At 36.4% G+C, this 16,803-nt stretch overlaps 1 protein-coding gene across 3 annotated transcripts in view; it reads right to left on the bottom strand.

Moving 5' to 3' along the window:
- The window catches only part of ERGIC2 (ERGIC and golgi 2), a 38,062-nt gene extending 24,538 nt beyond the window's left edge, over positions 1–13,524 (bottom strand). Inside the window, exons 1-4 of one of the 3 annotated variants that reach the window (XM_081083701.1) lie at positions 13,404–13,524; positions 5,751–5,890; positions 3,315–3,423; positions 1,407–1,453 (exon numbers count right to left, since the gene is read on the bottom strand). In XM_081083701.1, coding sequence (XP_080939827.1) covers positions 1,407–1,453; positions 3,315–3,423; positions 5,751–5,856 — 262 coding nt within the window. In that variant the 5' untranslated portion in view covers positions 5,857–5,890; positions 13,404–13,524. Of the gene's footprint in view, positions 1–1,406; positions 1,454–3,314; positions 3,424–5,750; positions 5,891–7,714; positions 8,312–12,545; positions 13,338–13,403 lie in introns of those variants that run through there. The other 2 variants (XM_081083703.1, XM_081083702.1) reach the window with 2 other exon arrangements.
- Positions 13,525–16,803: the final 3,279 nt, after the last annotated feature.

Raw genomic sequence — 16,803 nt, 5'->3', positions numbered from 1 at the left:
TTTCTCTCTCATTGATGTTTCTAACTCTCTATCCCTCTCCTTTCCTCTCTGTGAAAAATCAATAATCATATATATATATATATATATATGAACATATAAACTTTATTGAAGAGCTTTGCAAAAATTGGCAACCTAATTATAAGTACTAAATGGCTGCTATACAAACTATTAATTACAAGGATTATTTTTAACAATTAAAAGAAATCTTAAGGCAAAGCTACTGATGACTTTTTAAATATCAATAGAAAGTTTATCTTGAAAAGGCTAAAATTCTAATGGTATTCAAATACCTAAAATAAGGTAAAATGATATATTCAGCATTAATACTAGCTCAAAATTTGGATACAAACTTTTTCTCTTAAAACCACAATGTAAGGAAAAATAAATGGGAAAGGAAAAGAAATTTAAGGCTGTTCTGAGATAAAATCTCCCTAAAATTAATTTCCTTAATTGGGTAATACTATTTAACACTTTAAAAAATTTTATCTGAACTACTGAATTCTTGTCTCTACTTTTCAAGTGGTAATTTAAAAGTCAACTTTCATTCAAAAGCATCCTCATTTTTTAAGAGCACTACTGATTCAAACATTATCTAAAATACATATTAACTTTTTTTTTTTTAACTTCTACCAGTATAATCAAGTAAAGTCTGAAGAAAACAGAAAAGAAATCACTATTAACTTAAAGTACTTGGATCTGTATTTTAATATGCAAGAGTAAAAGTAAAGGGTGGCAAGTTAAAAGAGTAAAACAGGCCCTAACCAGTTTGGCTCAGTGGATAGAGCGTCGGCCTGCGGACTGAAAGGTCCCAGGTTCAATTCTGGTCAAGGGCATGTACCTTGGTTGTGGGCACATCCCCAATAGGAGGTGTGCAGGAGGCAGCTGATCGATGTTCCTCTCTCATCGATGTTTCTAACTCTCTATCCCTGTCCCTTCCTCTCTGCAAAAAATCAATAAAAATATATTTTTTTTAAAAAAAAGAGTGAAACAGGATATTCTTGAGGAACATATAAAAACTGGTAGTCCACACAAAAAATAAATAAAGGATGTACCTAAACTAAAACTCTGATTCAGACAGATCTCTCTCTCCCACTCCCTTCCTTGTTCTGAACTTAATTAAAAAAACACACACACATATTTTAAAACTTGGATTCACAAAAATTTCCACCTATTTCTTTTAATTATATGAATGTGAAAGTTAAATCTCTTCTCTTTCTGGATAAGAAATTTAAAGAATATAATTTGGGGAGAAAAACAACACACATTATTAAATAGCACTGCAACAGCATGTTAAGATATCATAAAAGAAAAATAAAGTTAAAACACAATGAGTGGTTTTCACTTTTTACTAGCAATTGTTTAAGCCACAACTATATAAGGATTCATCAAGTTCAAGGTATACTTACACTGACACTTCATGGCAACAGTAATATCTATATTGATTCTCAATTTGCTAAAAAACAAAAAGGAAACATTAGTACCTACCAAGTAATCAACAAAACATGAAATATAAATCAATTTTATGAAAAACTTGGATTTCAAAAATGTCGATTAGAACCTGGATGGTATTTTTTATGGCCAAAGCAAAGTTGCTTTAAAAGTTTCTATTTTGCAATTATTCCAAAAGACTTTCTGATTTCACACGTTTTTAATATAGTACCCTGCAATTTAATTTTACTCAATTAAATAACTCCAAGAAACTCAGAAAAATAAGTTTTAAACTTTGTTTACATAAACCTTATGTAGAATATTCCTTTAAAACTTTTAAAATCAAGAGTTAGGAATTGCAAGTCTTTCTCCTCTATTTATCCAATAAATACTATACATCAGGCATTATGCCTGAATCCTTATAAGTATTATCTCCTTTATTCTTTATCATGGACATGTAAATTGGGTAGCTTCACAGTTCTGTAGGTAAGACAATGGTGTTCAGGGCAGTACAAATGCCTGGCTTAAAATTACACACCCACTGAAATGGCATATCAAAAACTAGGTCTGTGTGACTTGATAAATGCAACCAAATTGCCAGAGAAAGCCTCTCATGCTTCAAGTTTTGCACGGTCTTCCTAAAAGGTTCAACTAATGCTTTATTTCCAAATGATGAATTCAAATTGAATTAATTTTTAAATATTAGAATCAATTAAGCACCATGAATAACAGAATGAGTACCATCAATATCAATTTTCCCTGGGCTATCAAAACTTTCTTTACTCTAATAATTTGCATCTGGTTTCAATAGAAATTTTTAGGGCTTCAAAAGATTTTTCAATACATTTTTAGAGCTTCACAGTCTTCAAGTTGTCTAGATTCAAGCTGTGCTCCAGTAACCCTGGGGTTTAGGCACAAGAGATACTGTAGGAACCAGAGGAGAGGACCAATTAGAAAAGCTTCTGGGCATACCCACTACACTTCTGTGGTGAGCTATATAAGACTCCACTTGGAAAAAATAAAGTGCTTCATTGGTGCTAAAAACAAACAAAGAAAAATAACAAATCCCTTAAAAACCTATGTTATGAAGAATAATACACAAGATATAGATAAAGAAACTGAGGCCCAAAAGAAGTCAATTGTGTGACTTACCCAAGGTTACACAGCAATTTATAAATGTTAATCTACTTCTCACTAGTGTCATGAGGAAGGTACTATAATTATTATCCCCATTTAATAGAAAAAGAAACTCAAGCACATGCATATACAGATTTAGTAACTTCCATAGCTAGTAAATACAGAGCTGGGATTGAAATTGAAAAGTAAATGGCTCTCCTACCTAGTACAATCTTAATAATATAAATCTGTTATCTTCAATCAATTAAAATCCAAACACTACAAATAAAATAAGGTATACTTTGTCTCCTTACTAAGGTGCTATATTTTCAAAGTTTTAAGTGATGTTATTTACATTAAAGTTTAATTTAGATGTAATGTATAAAAATCAAGTTACAAGCATAAATAACGTATATTTAAACAATATATTTCCCAAATTACACAGATCAGTATCTATTTTAAATTGTAAAGAGTAAACAATTTTAAAACATTAAATAATTGCTACCAGTTCAACACATTAAAATAAAAACATATTATATTCTCCTAATCTTTTTATACAGTGCATACTAAATCAGAGAACCTCCCTTTTACACTTTATCCAGTATTCAAATTATTCTAAAATGATTCTAAAGCATTAGTTATGAGAATTTATCAGAACTATTTCTTCAGAACTAAAATAAGCCAAATACAGAAGTTAGGCATTTTTTAAAAAGGTATGTTATCTTTAAAACAATTTGAATCTAAAGGTATTTCAAGAAAAAAAAAGTTACCTAGAAAAATCCTTGTCTACTTCATATTCATACTTCATCCATGTATCCTGATATACTGAAAATTCCATTATGGTTAATAAAGCCATAGTGGTAAATGCTATTAGAGAAACTGAGAAATCAAACAAAAAAAAGAATAAGAGAATTAAAACAGTTTTGTAAAACAATTTTGTTTTAATTTATTACAAAATTTTAATAAATGTTTTAATAAAAATTTTAATTTTATTACAAAATAATAAACAATTTTATTTTAAGTGAAATTAAATATATCACAGAATGCCTTACTGCATGTCATGTGAATTATTACAATAAAAAGTTTTTCTTACAATGTCCAGTATAGATTTTTTTTCTAAAACAGCTCAAAAAATATTTAACACAAAAATTAATTCAAATATTTGTATTATTGAGAAAGCGTTTTATTGCTTCAATATTACAAGACATCAAACTTTTACTTTCTTGTGTCATCCTAATTAATAAAAGCCAAATATGCTAAGTGTCTGACCATTCTTTCGACCATTTGACCAGTTGTAACGACACGCACTGACACCCAGGGGGCAGATGTTCCGACTGGTAGGTTAGCTGGCTGCTGGGGTCTGGCCGATCAGGACTGGGCGAAATGGGCCAGACCCACCCTGGAGCCCTCCCACGGTACCTCCCCGGGCCCATCATGCACCAGTGGGGTCCCTCAGCCTGACCTGTGCACTCTCGCATTCTGGGATCCCTCAGGGGATGTCAGAGAGCCGGTTTTGGCCTGATCCCCACAGGCCAGGCCAAGGGACCCCACCGGTGCACGAATTTGTGCACCAGGCCTCTAGTCATAGACATAATGAACAAATATTTTAGAATACAAATTTGAAAATAATCCCCTCATAATTAAAAATGGATCCATGCCTGCAGCCCAATTAAAAAAAACAACATATATCTCAAATCTCTCATAACACTCTCATGTACTTTGGAATCTCCTAAACAAACCACTTCATTTATAAAAGCAACTCAAAGGTGAGAAAAAGGAAAGAACTATCATATACTATGACAAAACATATTTAAAATTTATTGTGCCACAAGAACTTGCACTATTTTTTGTTAACAAAAGTTAATCACAAAAGATTAGAAATAGCAAGCAACTTAGTACACATTTACCAAATGAAATGTCAATCTTATGTGAAACATATTATCTTATTAGCTCTTCAAAGGAAAAGAAATAATAGTAAATACTGCTATAGTTCCATATTTTTCTTATATATTCCATTATTTATTTATTTTACTTAACAAATACTTCTATCTGTACCAGGTACTATTCTAAGCATTTTATAAATATTAACTTATTTAATCATTACAGCAACCCTACTACGTAAATACTGATATCATCCCCATTTCATGGATGAAGAAACTAAAGCAGAGGCATTTGATTAACTTCCTCAAAGTCATTTAGTTAGGAAAGGGAAGAAGTGGGATTTAAATCTATACAATCTGGTTCTAAAGTCTAAGCTCTTAACTATTACCCTATGCTGCCTCTCTCCAGTAAAGTGAAATTTAAGAATTTTTATTATCACATATAAATTGATTTATTCTTAACCAAAAAGGCACTGAGGCAGTTTCACATCATTAAATAACTTCTTTGAAGTTAAATTATATTTGTATATAATCATCCTATTAATATTATACATAACTCACCAGCAATAAAGCAGTAAAATTGGATTAACTTATTCCATAATGTTTTAATGAATACTGCTAAATGCTCAGACTACACTGAGTTAGTTGCCAAAGAGAATATCTATAATAATAAAAGCGTATTATGCTAATTAGACAGGACAACTAAACGACCTTCCGGACATCCTTCAGGACGAAGCGGCAGTGGAGGGGTGGATGCAGAGTGGTTAGGGGCGATCAGGCAGGCAGGCCAGTGGTTACGGGCTATCAGGCAGGCAGGCAGAGTGATTAGGGGCGATCAGGCAGGCAGGGGAGTGGTTAGGGACAAACAGGCAGGCAGAGTGGTTATGGGTGATCAGGCAGGCAGGTCAGTGGTTAGGGGCTATCAGGCAGGCAGCAGAGTGGTTAGGGGCGATCAGGCAGGCCGGCCAGCAGTTAGGAGCCAGTGGTCCTGGATTGCAAGAGGGATGTCTGACTGCTGATTTAGGGATCCCTACAGGATCGGGCCTAAACTGGCATACGGACATCCCCTGAGGGGTCCTGGACTGCGAGAGGGTGCAGGCCGGGCCGAGGGACCCATCCTCCACACCCCGTGCTCGAATTTCATGCACCAGGCCTCTAATATGTATAATAAAATTATAGCAAAACAGTATCACATAAGGACAGACCAGTTACAAAGTTACTATATGTTGATGAGTTCTTCCTCATGACTCTATTTCTGTATGTTGTTAATTGGATCACTCAGAAATTGCATTTAGTGTAGGAGTTTTAATTTGAATTGATACTCACCTGTCCCCCCACTAGCTGAAGTCTCTACATAGCTCTCAGGAACCTTTGGAAAGGCATCCAACTCTTTCACCAAACTTAAGGTTTTTTTTCGATTCAGCCGCCTCATCTTCAGGAAAACCTTCTCCTTTCATATAGTCATGCTAAGGAATAAACAATGAATAAATGTATCCTCGAAAAAGATAAAAAGGTTTACTTTTTTAAAAAAACTGATAAATGTCTTTGGAAGAACTTAATATTTTCAAACCTCCTTGAGAAAAACTTAACATTTATTCACATCTTTCCTTTTTTCCATTCCCACCCTGACAAAAAATACTAATGAAAGGTAATTTCTACACACAAACACATAAAGTAGGGCAAAAAAAAAAAAGGATAGTGAAAAGTAGTCTGAAAAGTAGTCAATCATATTTGTAATATTTAAATATACAAATCAAAATACATATTTCTATTAAATTTACAAATATAGGCTATCCCCAAAATATGTATACACACTTTAACAGCTGATAACTGACTTAATTTTCATTCCTTTTTAATTTTCATTCCTTTCCAAGTTCAACTGATTTGAAAAAAGGGATGAAGCCAGACTAGTCTTTGAACAAAGAAAATTTATCGTAAAGTGCCACTAGACTTTTTTTTATGGTGATACATAAAAGATAAAGTTTACGGCATAAAACCGGCAACAGTGGCCAAATTGAGGGCACACAAATACTGAAATAAATGATTCTAGATGATTGTGATTCCATTGCTTCGAGTTATCAGCAGTGCCCGGACCAGAGCAATCATCAGCTTGAAAACAGGCATTAATAAACAAAAAAAAATTCAATTTTGTGAATTCCTTTACATTTTGAAAATGAACTGTATGTTAATAAACACTGGCTTTATAATCATTCAAAGTGAGTATACATTTTGGGGGGACGTCCTGTGTAGAAAAAATAATACATTCTCACTAGTAAATGACAATGAAGTAAAATAGGCATGCTCATACATTGCTAATGAGACTATAACTACATACCATTCCCCTTTTGACTAATTCCGTTTTTAGAAACTTATCTTAAGGCAACAATCTGAGTTATGCACAAAACTTGGGTCATAGGGATATTTCTCATATTGAAGATAGAAACAAACTTGTGGTATCCAATATATGTATACACCAAAATGTTAAAAGTAGATCATGGGAGGATTTTAATTATTTTATTTACAAAATGTTGGACTTACCAAATATTTGAAAATTGATTGCTATTCTTTTTATCAGTATGCCAACTACATACAGTATGTTACAAAGCCATAAAATAACTGAATTCTCAAATATTTATGTAATTTTTATGACTGACTTATAGAAATAATATAGGTGATACTATAAAGCACTACCAGAAATCAGAGCTATATTAATACAATAAACACTTAACTGAGAATAAATAAATGGTTGCAGAAGCCATTAAAAGGAAAAGAATGTCTCTAGAAAAAAAAGCAGAAAGATTTGTCTAAAATCTAATGGGTGGGGTTAATATAGAAAGAATAAGCCATAGAAAGGGCATTCTTAGAGGAAAAGGAGAGTCAGAGAAATAAAAAGTGGCAGCAATCATGAATATTGTCCAAACGAGAGCAGGCCTAACTAGGGACACTACTAATTGGTCCAGGAGGGCGCTACTGCCCTAGAGTGAAGCTGGATGAATGTACTAGCATAGGTTGATTTCATTTGCCATTGGAAACATCCAACTAACTCCCCTCGCAGATTCCATGCTCACAAAGTGGCCTTCGGGTTATAATTATGATTCTCATGTATATGGTTTTTCTAAGAAAAAAAGAACATGTAGACAAAATAGATGACATTTTCTAATTCCCAGGAAAGTCATAAAACTGGTATTTTCATTTGTAAATTAAGCTTCTGAGTGTTTGTTAGGCATTAAGCAGACTCCTGCTCCCTAAAATGGTTCAACTGAGAAAATAATCAAATTTATTTTCTGTACCTGCTTAGTAGTAACTGCACCAAAATCGATCTTCCTTCAATCTTTCAATTCCTATTCATTGTCTCCTACTGGAGTTACATATTAAATATGTTCAATCTTCTTATCTTTAAAACTCTCCACTAAAGCTCAAGTCCAGCTCCTGATCTCTGTCTGCATACCTATAGGCAAACTTAAAAGAGTAAGTTGTCACCCTAGCCGGTTTGGCTCAGTAGACAGAGTATTTGGCTCAGTGGATAGGGTATCCACCTGTGGGCGAAAGGGTCCAGGGTTCAATTACGGTCAAGGACAAGTACCTTGGTTGCTGGCTCCTCCCTGGTTTGGGGATAGTTGGGGCGGGTGCAGGAGGCAACCAATCAATGTGTTTCTCTCACATGGATATTTCTCTCTGTCTTTCCCTCTCCCACTCTCTCTAAAAATCAATGGAAAAATATCCTGGGAGAGTATTAACAAAACAAGAGAGTAAATTGTCCCCATTCATCCACTGTGACTACTTCTCAGCACAGGTTCATTTAAGTAAATTTCTCTCAGCAAGGTCACTAACAACTTCCTTCGTACTAAATCCAGTGGACAGGTTCAGTCTTTACCTAATTTTGCCTATGAGAAGAAAATACACAACCGTTCCTTTTTCTTCTAGAAACACTCTTCCCTTGGCATAAGTGATAGTATACTCCTGATTTTCATTCTACCTCTAAGACTTCTTTGGCTTACTTTGCAGATTCTTCTGCCTCACAATTCTACACTAGGCCTTCCTCCCAACCTCCACACTTTCCCCAAGTGATCTCCCATCCCTTCATTTCCCATCTACATGATTCCTCTCAAATCTTTAGTCCCAGTCCAAAGCTCTCTGCAGACATGCATTATCTTGTTGCCTCTATTACATTTTCATGGGGGCATTCCAAATACATTTCAGACTCAAGAAGTCCAAAAATGAAAACTTCACTTTACCAAACTTGTTTCTCCTGTGTCCCTACCATAATTAATGATGACACCATGTACCCAAAAACACAAGGCAATAACACAAGGTAGAAACATGAGTTACATCCTTAAACTTAAGTTCTTCCTAAATTTCTTTCAAATCTGTTTTCTCTTTTCCAGGCTCACTGAGAAGTTCCTTATTAGGACCTTGGTCCCAATGGCCACAATCTATCGCTGCATTGCTTCAAAAACGTTTACTCATCAATCTTTCAGTTCACTCTCCATACTACAACCAATAATCTTTTTAAAACATAAAAGTGAGTATATGCATTTTCTTTTAAAATCTTTGTAGAGGTTCATACCTATTACATTTGAAAAGTTTGGATTCTATCCTAACAAAGTTTAAAAAGCCCTCAAAAACCAGGTCCTGCCCAGCCAGTATGGCTCAGTAGTTGAGTATTGACCCATGCAACAGGAGGTCACCAGTTTAATTCCTGGTCAGGGAACATGCCCTGGTTGCAGGCTCATCCCCACCAGGAGGCCTGCAGGAGGCAGCAGTTCCATCTGATGTTTCTCTCATTGATACTTAGATGTCTCTCCTCTCCCTTCCTCTTTCTAAAATCAATAAAAACATATTAAAACAAACAACAACAAAAAAAACAGGTCCTGCTTATCTCTTCAAACCCAATCCATCAATGTCTAAATTCTAGCCAAACCAAATCACTTTCTAGTCCTTTAACATGTTCTTTCTGCCAGCCATAGCCTTTCTCCCTCTACCAAACCTCTATATTTGGCTAACTCCCACTTATCTTTAAGTCTCAGTCTAGACATCTCTCTTTTGAAGGGGAAAGAAACCTATGACCTCATACATAGTACTAGTTATAGTAAGTACTCCAAGAGCACTGTTTCTAATTGCCTGTTTAATTTTCTGTTTTTGCCATTATAATATTACAGCAGGAATCATGTCAACCTATCTTTGTATCTCCAATACCTGGCACAGTAAGTGTTTGATAAACATTTGTAGAAGGGAAAAAATAAGGAAGGTGGGAAATTCCCCCAGAAACACCCATGATTGTACAGCTTTCCAATAGAAACAAGTTATCATTTTAAGATAAATATATACACACACACAGTGGCCAGATTATTATGACCAGCCAGATTATTATGATCACCCCATCAGTACAATGAAGTGAATTAGTTATGCAAATAATAATAAAACCTTGAGAGTATTTGCTTAGGAAGTTTTCAATATTCAGTATTTTTGTAAGTGTCAATGAAGTACTGATGGGGTGGTCATAATAATCTGGCCACTCAGTGCATATGATCCACAAAGAGAAGGACTTTTCTGTTTTATTCACTACCGTATATCACAAGTACCTAGAACAATGATTGGCACACAGCAGGTAGCATTATTGGGCAAATAAATAAAACTGTAAATATTAGTTCCTAAATTGTCTATACTTTTACAAGCTTTAAAGATGCTTTCTTTAAATTACAGGTAATACAAAGATATGTAAAAGTTAGTTTTACAAAGCCTCTAACAATTCATATGGCCTATTCAGCTCTCCTCCCTTAAAAGTCTAGCTAGTCTATCCCATTGGCTGCTTCTCAGTCTTTAGCTTCTTCCATTCCTATTTTCCATGATTACTATTCTAGAATGGAGTACCTTGTCACTCTACTGCTACTCCTGCCCCATTCCTGTTAACTCAGCACCAACCTACATCCAAGAAACTCACTGCATTTCCAGTACTTGTCACTACTCTACAGAGCCACTGTTCTTTTTTTTTTTTTTTTTAATTGATTTCAGAAAGGAAGGAGGAGAGAGAGAGACATCAATGATAAGAGAGAATCATCCATTGTCTCCTGCACACCCCTACTGGGAATAGACCCTGCAAAAACCGTGAGTTGACACTCAACCACAGAACCACACTGGTAGGGCACCACTCTTCTGATCTGAACAAGTTATCCGTAACTCCTAATTTTACTAAAAATAATCCTTCTACCATCTCTCAATATGAAAACTTATCAATCAACTGGTGGTAATTCCTTTAAATCCTTACTTTATTTCTGAGTCTCAAAGGGTAAAATATTAGCATGTCTCATCATGATTTCTCAACCGCCTCTTCCCTTTTCAAGTCTATCTTCTAGTAATAAACTCATATACTACATAGAATTATGGCCTAATTTTCATATTATGTGCTAGATATTATGAGGACTTTATATATTAATTTAATCCTCTAAGTGGCTCTATGAAGTAGATACTACTTTTATCTCATTTATATATAAGGATACTGAGGCACAGAAAAGTCAAGTAATTTTTGTAAGGCCACTCAACAGGTGGAATAACCTAGATTTGATCCCAAGCAGCCTGACTCCAGAGTTCACGCTCCAAAACATAGTGTACACTCTCACTTTAATACTTATTATTGTTTTCTCCATCTGGATATATTTATAATTTTCAGGGGGGATGCAGGTTGATAGAAGGAGACTTGACTTGGAGTAGCGAACACATAATAAAATATACAGATGATGTATTATAGAGCTGCACACCTGAAACACATATAATGTTATTAACCAATGTCAACCAATACATTCAATATTCAAAGTAAAAAAACTTTTTTAAAAAGACAAAAATTTCCTTAATGACTTCAGCATCTGGATCTCTTGATTTGCTTCTCTTCTTCCCCATTCCATCACCATCCTTTGGAACTCACAACCTGATGGCCCTCATCCTACGGTAGTCGCTCACAATTATAACCCTTTTACCATGCAAACCTCCAGCAACCCCCATCTTAATTCTACTCAAAGCCTCACACAAGCAGGGCCATGTTTTGGCTACTCTTAATTTTTAAACTGCTCTACCTCTAAAATCCAAGAGACTAACTTTCCTCTCTAAGCCTAACCAATTATCCTTCCAGCTCCTTAATGCCTGACTAGGACAGAATCTGGTCTTCATTTTCCCTGTGTTTTCAATCTCTTGGACTCCTCTGTTATCCAGTTCTATTGCTCCCCTTCCCACTCTATTTGTCTCTCCATCCAGGTAGTCAGACACATTTTATGAGTTAACTTCTATTTTAAAAATAAAATGAAGAGTGCTTCAGCAATTTAGGGGTCTGTAAGAAATTTAAGAAAAAAAATTTTTTTTTTAAAAAAAAGGTCTTCTTCAGTCTGTATTTTGACTAAATACCAAAGCAACATTTTGTGAGTAACCACAGAAGTTAGAAAACAAAAATTTAAAAATAACAAGAGCTAATACTTTATGTTTACTGTATGCCAGGCACTGTTCTAAGTGCTTTGAATGTTTTAACTCATTTAATCCTCATCAATCACCACATGAGTTATTACTTATTCCCATTTTGCAGATAAGGAAACTAAGGCACAAAGAGTTTACTTTGCCTATCATGACATTTAAGAGACAATAACAACACTGAAAAACTGTTAGCTAGGATTAGTAGCAGGAAGAGACTGCCTAAAAGTAACTCTATTAGAAATAAAACCACTATTTCTTCCAATTAAATCACTAACCCCCAAAGAAAATAAATTCGTTTTTCCCCCTAATTCTTTTGTTGTTGTTGTTCCAGAGGAGGCCTGCTTTCCTTCGAGAGATCTTTCAAGCTTGATATATTTTATGATCTGTACCCTCCAGCCATTACCAATACTCAGTAAACTTTATTCTCTAAAAGAAACTCCTTACCCACCCCCCACCCCACCCCTAAACCCCAAATCATGGAATTTCTTTTTCTCGTATTTCCTCTAAGAGAGCTGGAATAATTGCGTCAACTTAAAGATTTCAATAAACAAGTTCAGTAAGCCCATATATATCCCGAATTCCTCAAGAAGTGACCGAGCTTGTGATTTCTATCTTTATAATGGCTGTATAATGGCTGGAGTTCAAAGTATCAGGCTAAGCAATCACCTGGAGTACTTCAAGTACAACTTCAAACGCATCAACAAATCCTGCTTTTAACCGTATTTTAAAGGTTTCTGAAAGCCAGTCTTGCAACATTTTCACAGATATGTAACTCTGCGTAGTCCCCAGGGCACCAAGTCCTACATATTTTAACTTAAAAGATATTTTCTCCAATGATGATCTTTCAACTCTATGCACCACCTTTGACCCAAGGCTCTTTATTCGCTACCACGAGCTGGCGAGTTGCTTTCCACGGGCTTCTCGATCCGAGAAGGGTTTGAGAAAAGCAGGGACCAGGGACCTGTCTCTCCTGTGACATCTCACCGGCCCTGCCCCTTCCTCATCTCCCCCACGAGGTGCGAAAGTCCCCTTCCAGGCGAGGCCGCGACCGCAGTGCTTCTTAAAAAGAGCGAGCAACCTGCTGCCGAGCATCTGGTATTTGTCTGAACCGTGGTGGGAGCCCGACCGCCGAGGGGATCAGGGCAGGACCCGACGGTCTTCACCGGGCGGGACCCTCCGCGCCCGCGGACGGGAGGTGCCCCGGAGCACCGGGCACCGCGCGAAGCAATGGGTGCGCGTCAGCCGCGATCGGGGCAGCACCCGAACTCCTTCCCGTTGCAAGGCAGCGCAGGGAAACCGAGCCGGGGAGAGGGGAGCGCCCGGGTAGCGCTGCCCAGGGTCCTGCCAGTAACGCCCCCGGGGGAAGTGCAGCGGCTCCCCGGACCGGCCCGCTCTCCAGAGGAGAGCGAGGAAGGCAGGAAGCCAACTCCATGGCCGCCGCTCAACCCCCTCAACTACATTCACGCCCGGAACCGCTCGGGAACAACCGCGAGAACAGCACCAGGCAGGGTTTCGGCGTTTTACCTTGTATGTCGGTCCCAGCCGACCGCCATGTTTCACAGAAGCCCGGGTCGCTTGGGTTCCCGTTTGCCCGGAAATATCGCGAGAGCCAAGGAGACGCCCACCGCTGGAAACAGCGAAGGGAGACAATGTGGAGTTCTCGCGAGAAGTCCTTTGCTGACGAAGTGTGTTGTGAATCGAGAGGCGTGGTCAGGATGAGAGGGGCGTGACTAAACCGAAAGGAGGTTGCAACTTATTTTAGGTGTAAGCACGTGGCCAGAAGGAATCCGCTTCTCCAGGAAGGGTGCAGGTTTACCTTCTGACTGACCCTTGGAGGCCACAGAAAGAATCTCTCGCAGCTCCTGCTACTGTACTGCATTTCTGATGAAAGGCTTGGGCGCAGGATTTATCATTTGCAATCCTAATTAATGCATATTACTTCTCAATCTCTGCACCACGCTCCCTGTCTTTGCCTCCTCATTTCCCCTCATTGGGAATAGTTAAGCTTCCTTGTCCAGGCTTAGGTAACGCTTTTAATTATTTGCTCAGTGTTTTTGTCTTCCGGATAGTATGCTCCTTAAGAAAGCACATCTTTCTCACCCTTTTGTTGCCAATACGTATTTTGCAGTCAAATATTTCTTGAGAAAGTACTTCATCTTTTCCTAACACTTCACAGTAGAAGAGGTAATAGAAGGGACTTTGGAAAGAAAGGTTAAATGGGGACTATTTGAGAGTAAGCACATCTGTTATATTTTCCAATCAAATATTGAGGTTTTAATTTTCTGATTGATTGACCAGAAAAGTCTTACAAAGGCATATTGACAACTAATACTTAAGCATTGTTTTCCCAGTGAGTTCTGCCTTGGTTGCTTTACTTGACTTATCTTCATTTAACGGTGTAAGGTTATACTATTATTTAGCTGTTTCATAAATCAGGAAATTGATTCAAGTGGCCATTAAGTGATTTACCCAAAGTCAGATAATTAGGAGAGGCAGGGACATAATGACCACAACACTAGACTACCCTTTTATTTGGTGAATTAACATTTATTAAAATACTAAATTTTACTATCCTAGAATATAAGGACAAATAGTTTCCACTGATGCCATTTCATTTCTAGACTTTCCTGTCAGGATTAGTCCAAAAATGTTAAATCAACCTTAAGTTGCTTTATTTCTACTTCCCTCACATTTTTTAAGAAGCAGCATAGTGTACTGGTTAACACCGTAGACTTAGTTACTTGCTCCCTAGTTCTTGGCTACAACTTAGAGAAAGAGGTACAGGTAAATTAAATGTTTTGTAAATAATTGAAATGTCCTAAAATTTTAACTAAAAATTTAAAAATCAAGTGATAAGCCTGATAAATAATTTCTTCAATGTCCATTCCTCATTGAAATTGTGAAACTTACAGGGACCTTTCCTATCTGACTGTGCGCAGGGTATTGTTCTGTGTGAATAAAATTAATAATTTTATGGGCTTAATAACATTTCCAATATTTACCAAACTAGAAAAAAATAGTAAAAGTGTATATTATAGTATTCAACTATGGTATATACATGATCCACTAGATAAGAACTTCATGACATTGCAGATACTACTAAATTCTCAGGAGGCATGAAGTAACATTAAATTTCTGCGACTGATGTTTATTACTGAATGTATGAAACACACCAAATCCAAGTTCCTCAATATAAGGGTTGGGAGAAGTGACGGTGAGTTTTTTAGTACCGACAAGAGACTTATTTTCCAAGTATACTGTTATAATACAGTTCCACCTCGCTGCTGTCTCAGCGATCATGCTTCTCCTCCAGTGACAGATGTGATCCAGTCCCTGGAGGCAGAAATTCTGGTGAAGACCTTTGATGGAGTAGGATGGTAATTACTACTTCCCCAGCTCACAGTACCGATGAGCTTGCACTGCCCATCCTGGGCGCATTGCAGTGGTCCTCCAAACTCTCCCTGCAACCAGCAAAGACAGAAGTTCTCCTGGCTGCATGATCTATACTTGAGGCTAATCCCGAATGCACAGGATGATCAGACAAGGCATAAATCACTCTTGCATCTCTTATTTCTACCCACAACAGCGTAGAAAACCAAAGCCACTCGGGTAGTTGGCAGATGTTACAGATATCTGAATCATATCAAAATCCATATTTTCAAGGAGAGGCTAAAAGATACAGTGAGTATAAATTAATTCAATACTGACAATAAAGTGTGCAGTGCAGAAAACTTCAAGCATCTACTAAATACAATGGCTAAATAATAGTTTTGAATTACATGAAAACCTCTTTATATCTTTAGTGCTACTTGAAGTAGGCACTTTGAGCTACCTAATTCAGCTATGAAATCAAACCATAAGAAATTATTATTTTTTTAAGGTTCAAAACAGTTGGATATTACCAACTTCACATAGTTCAACTAAGCAAATGAATAATTCCTTCTGAGAATTGAATTAACTTCAAGTATTAAATTAATAATCACAGCACATCAATTTAGCAATGTACTTATTCTTTTCACTTTTCATTTTAAAATTACCATAACTTTATACCTCTTTATTGTCAGCAAACACCCATTCATGAGATACACTGAAGAAAACTCCTACACTCATCAATGCAATCCTTGAATTACCACCCATGAGGATGATCCTGCAGCCCCACCACAGATATTGGTGTTTTTAATGTTCAGTCCCCAGTAGCTTCGATAAAATGTACTACTGATCAATGGCACCTCTGTCAGCTGCACAATTTTAGAAAATTCATCTTCTAGTAGAAAAGGAATAAAAACATATATAACAACCTAGATAAATGCTTTTAAGTGATAAATAAAAATAGCCCATATATATTTCAAAGGTTAAGGACCCTTATTCTTTCCTTTCAGCAATGTAATGATACTGTTAGATAATTTGTTTAAACACACACACACACACACACACACACACACACACACACAGAAGCAAACTGATATTATTACTCCACAGTGGCTTTTACAACAGAAATAACAACAAAAAATTTTATGTGGGTCTTTTGCCTTTAGTACAGTCCTAAGAAGATAGGAAAACAAATATCATTTTATAAAAGGAAAAAGACAAAGTTTACACCCAAATCAGTTGTTGACAATACAAACAATACAAAATTCATATTTTCAAGTTAAATCCATACTTTCTTCCATTGCTTTCAGGGTTCTCTCATTCTTTTGACCTGAATTTTGTTTAACGGACAATATGTTTAAGTGCTGACTATCTGGAAGCTGACAAGTTAAATTGCATTGTGACTTTGTCTTTAGTTCATCGTATATTTACTTGTAACTTGTTAATTCAGTTGCAGAATACAGTGGAAATGAGACCAGAGTTATGGGTTTGATCTTTACACAGGTTAGTTATTGTCACATAATCTTTATACCCATTTACCATTTTATCAGACTAT

This window comes from Myotis nattereri, assembly GCF_964212035.1.
Source record: "Myotis nattereri genome assembly, chromosome: 2".
Classification (NCBI taxonomy): domain Eukaryota; kingdom Metazoa; phylum Chordata; class Mammalia; order Chiroptera; family Vespertilionidae; genus Myotis; species Myotis nattereri.
Note: the sequence above shows the minus strand (reverse complement) of the source record. Positions and strands in the feature narration are given on the sequence as shown.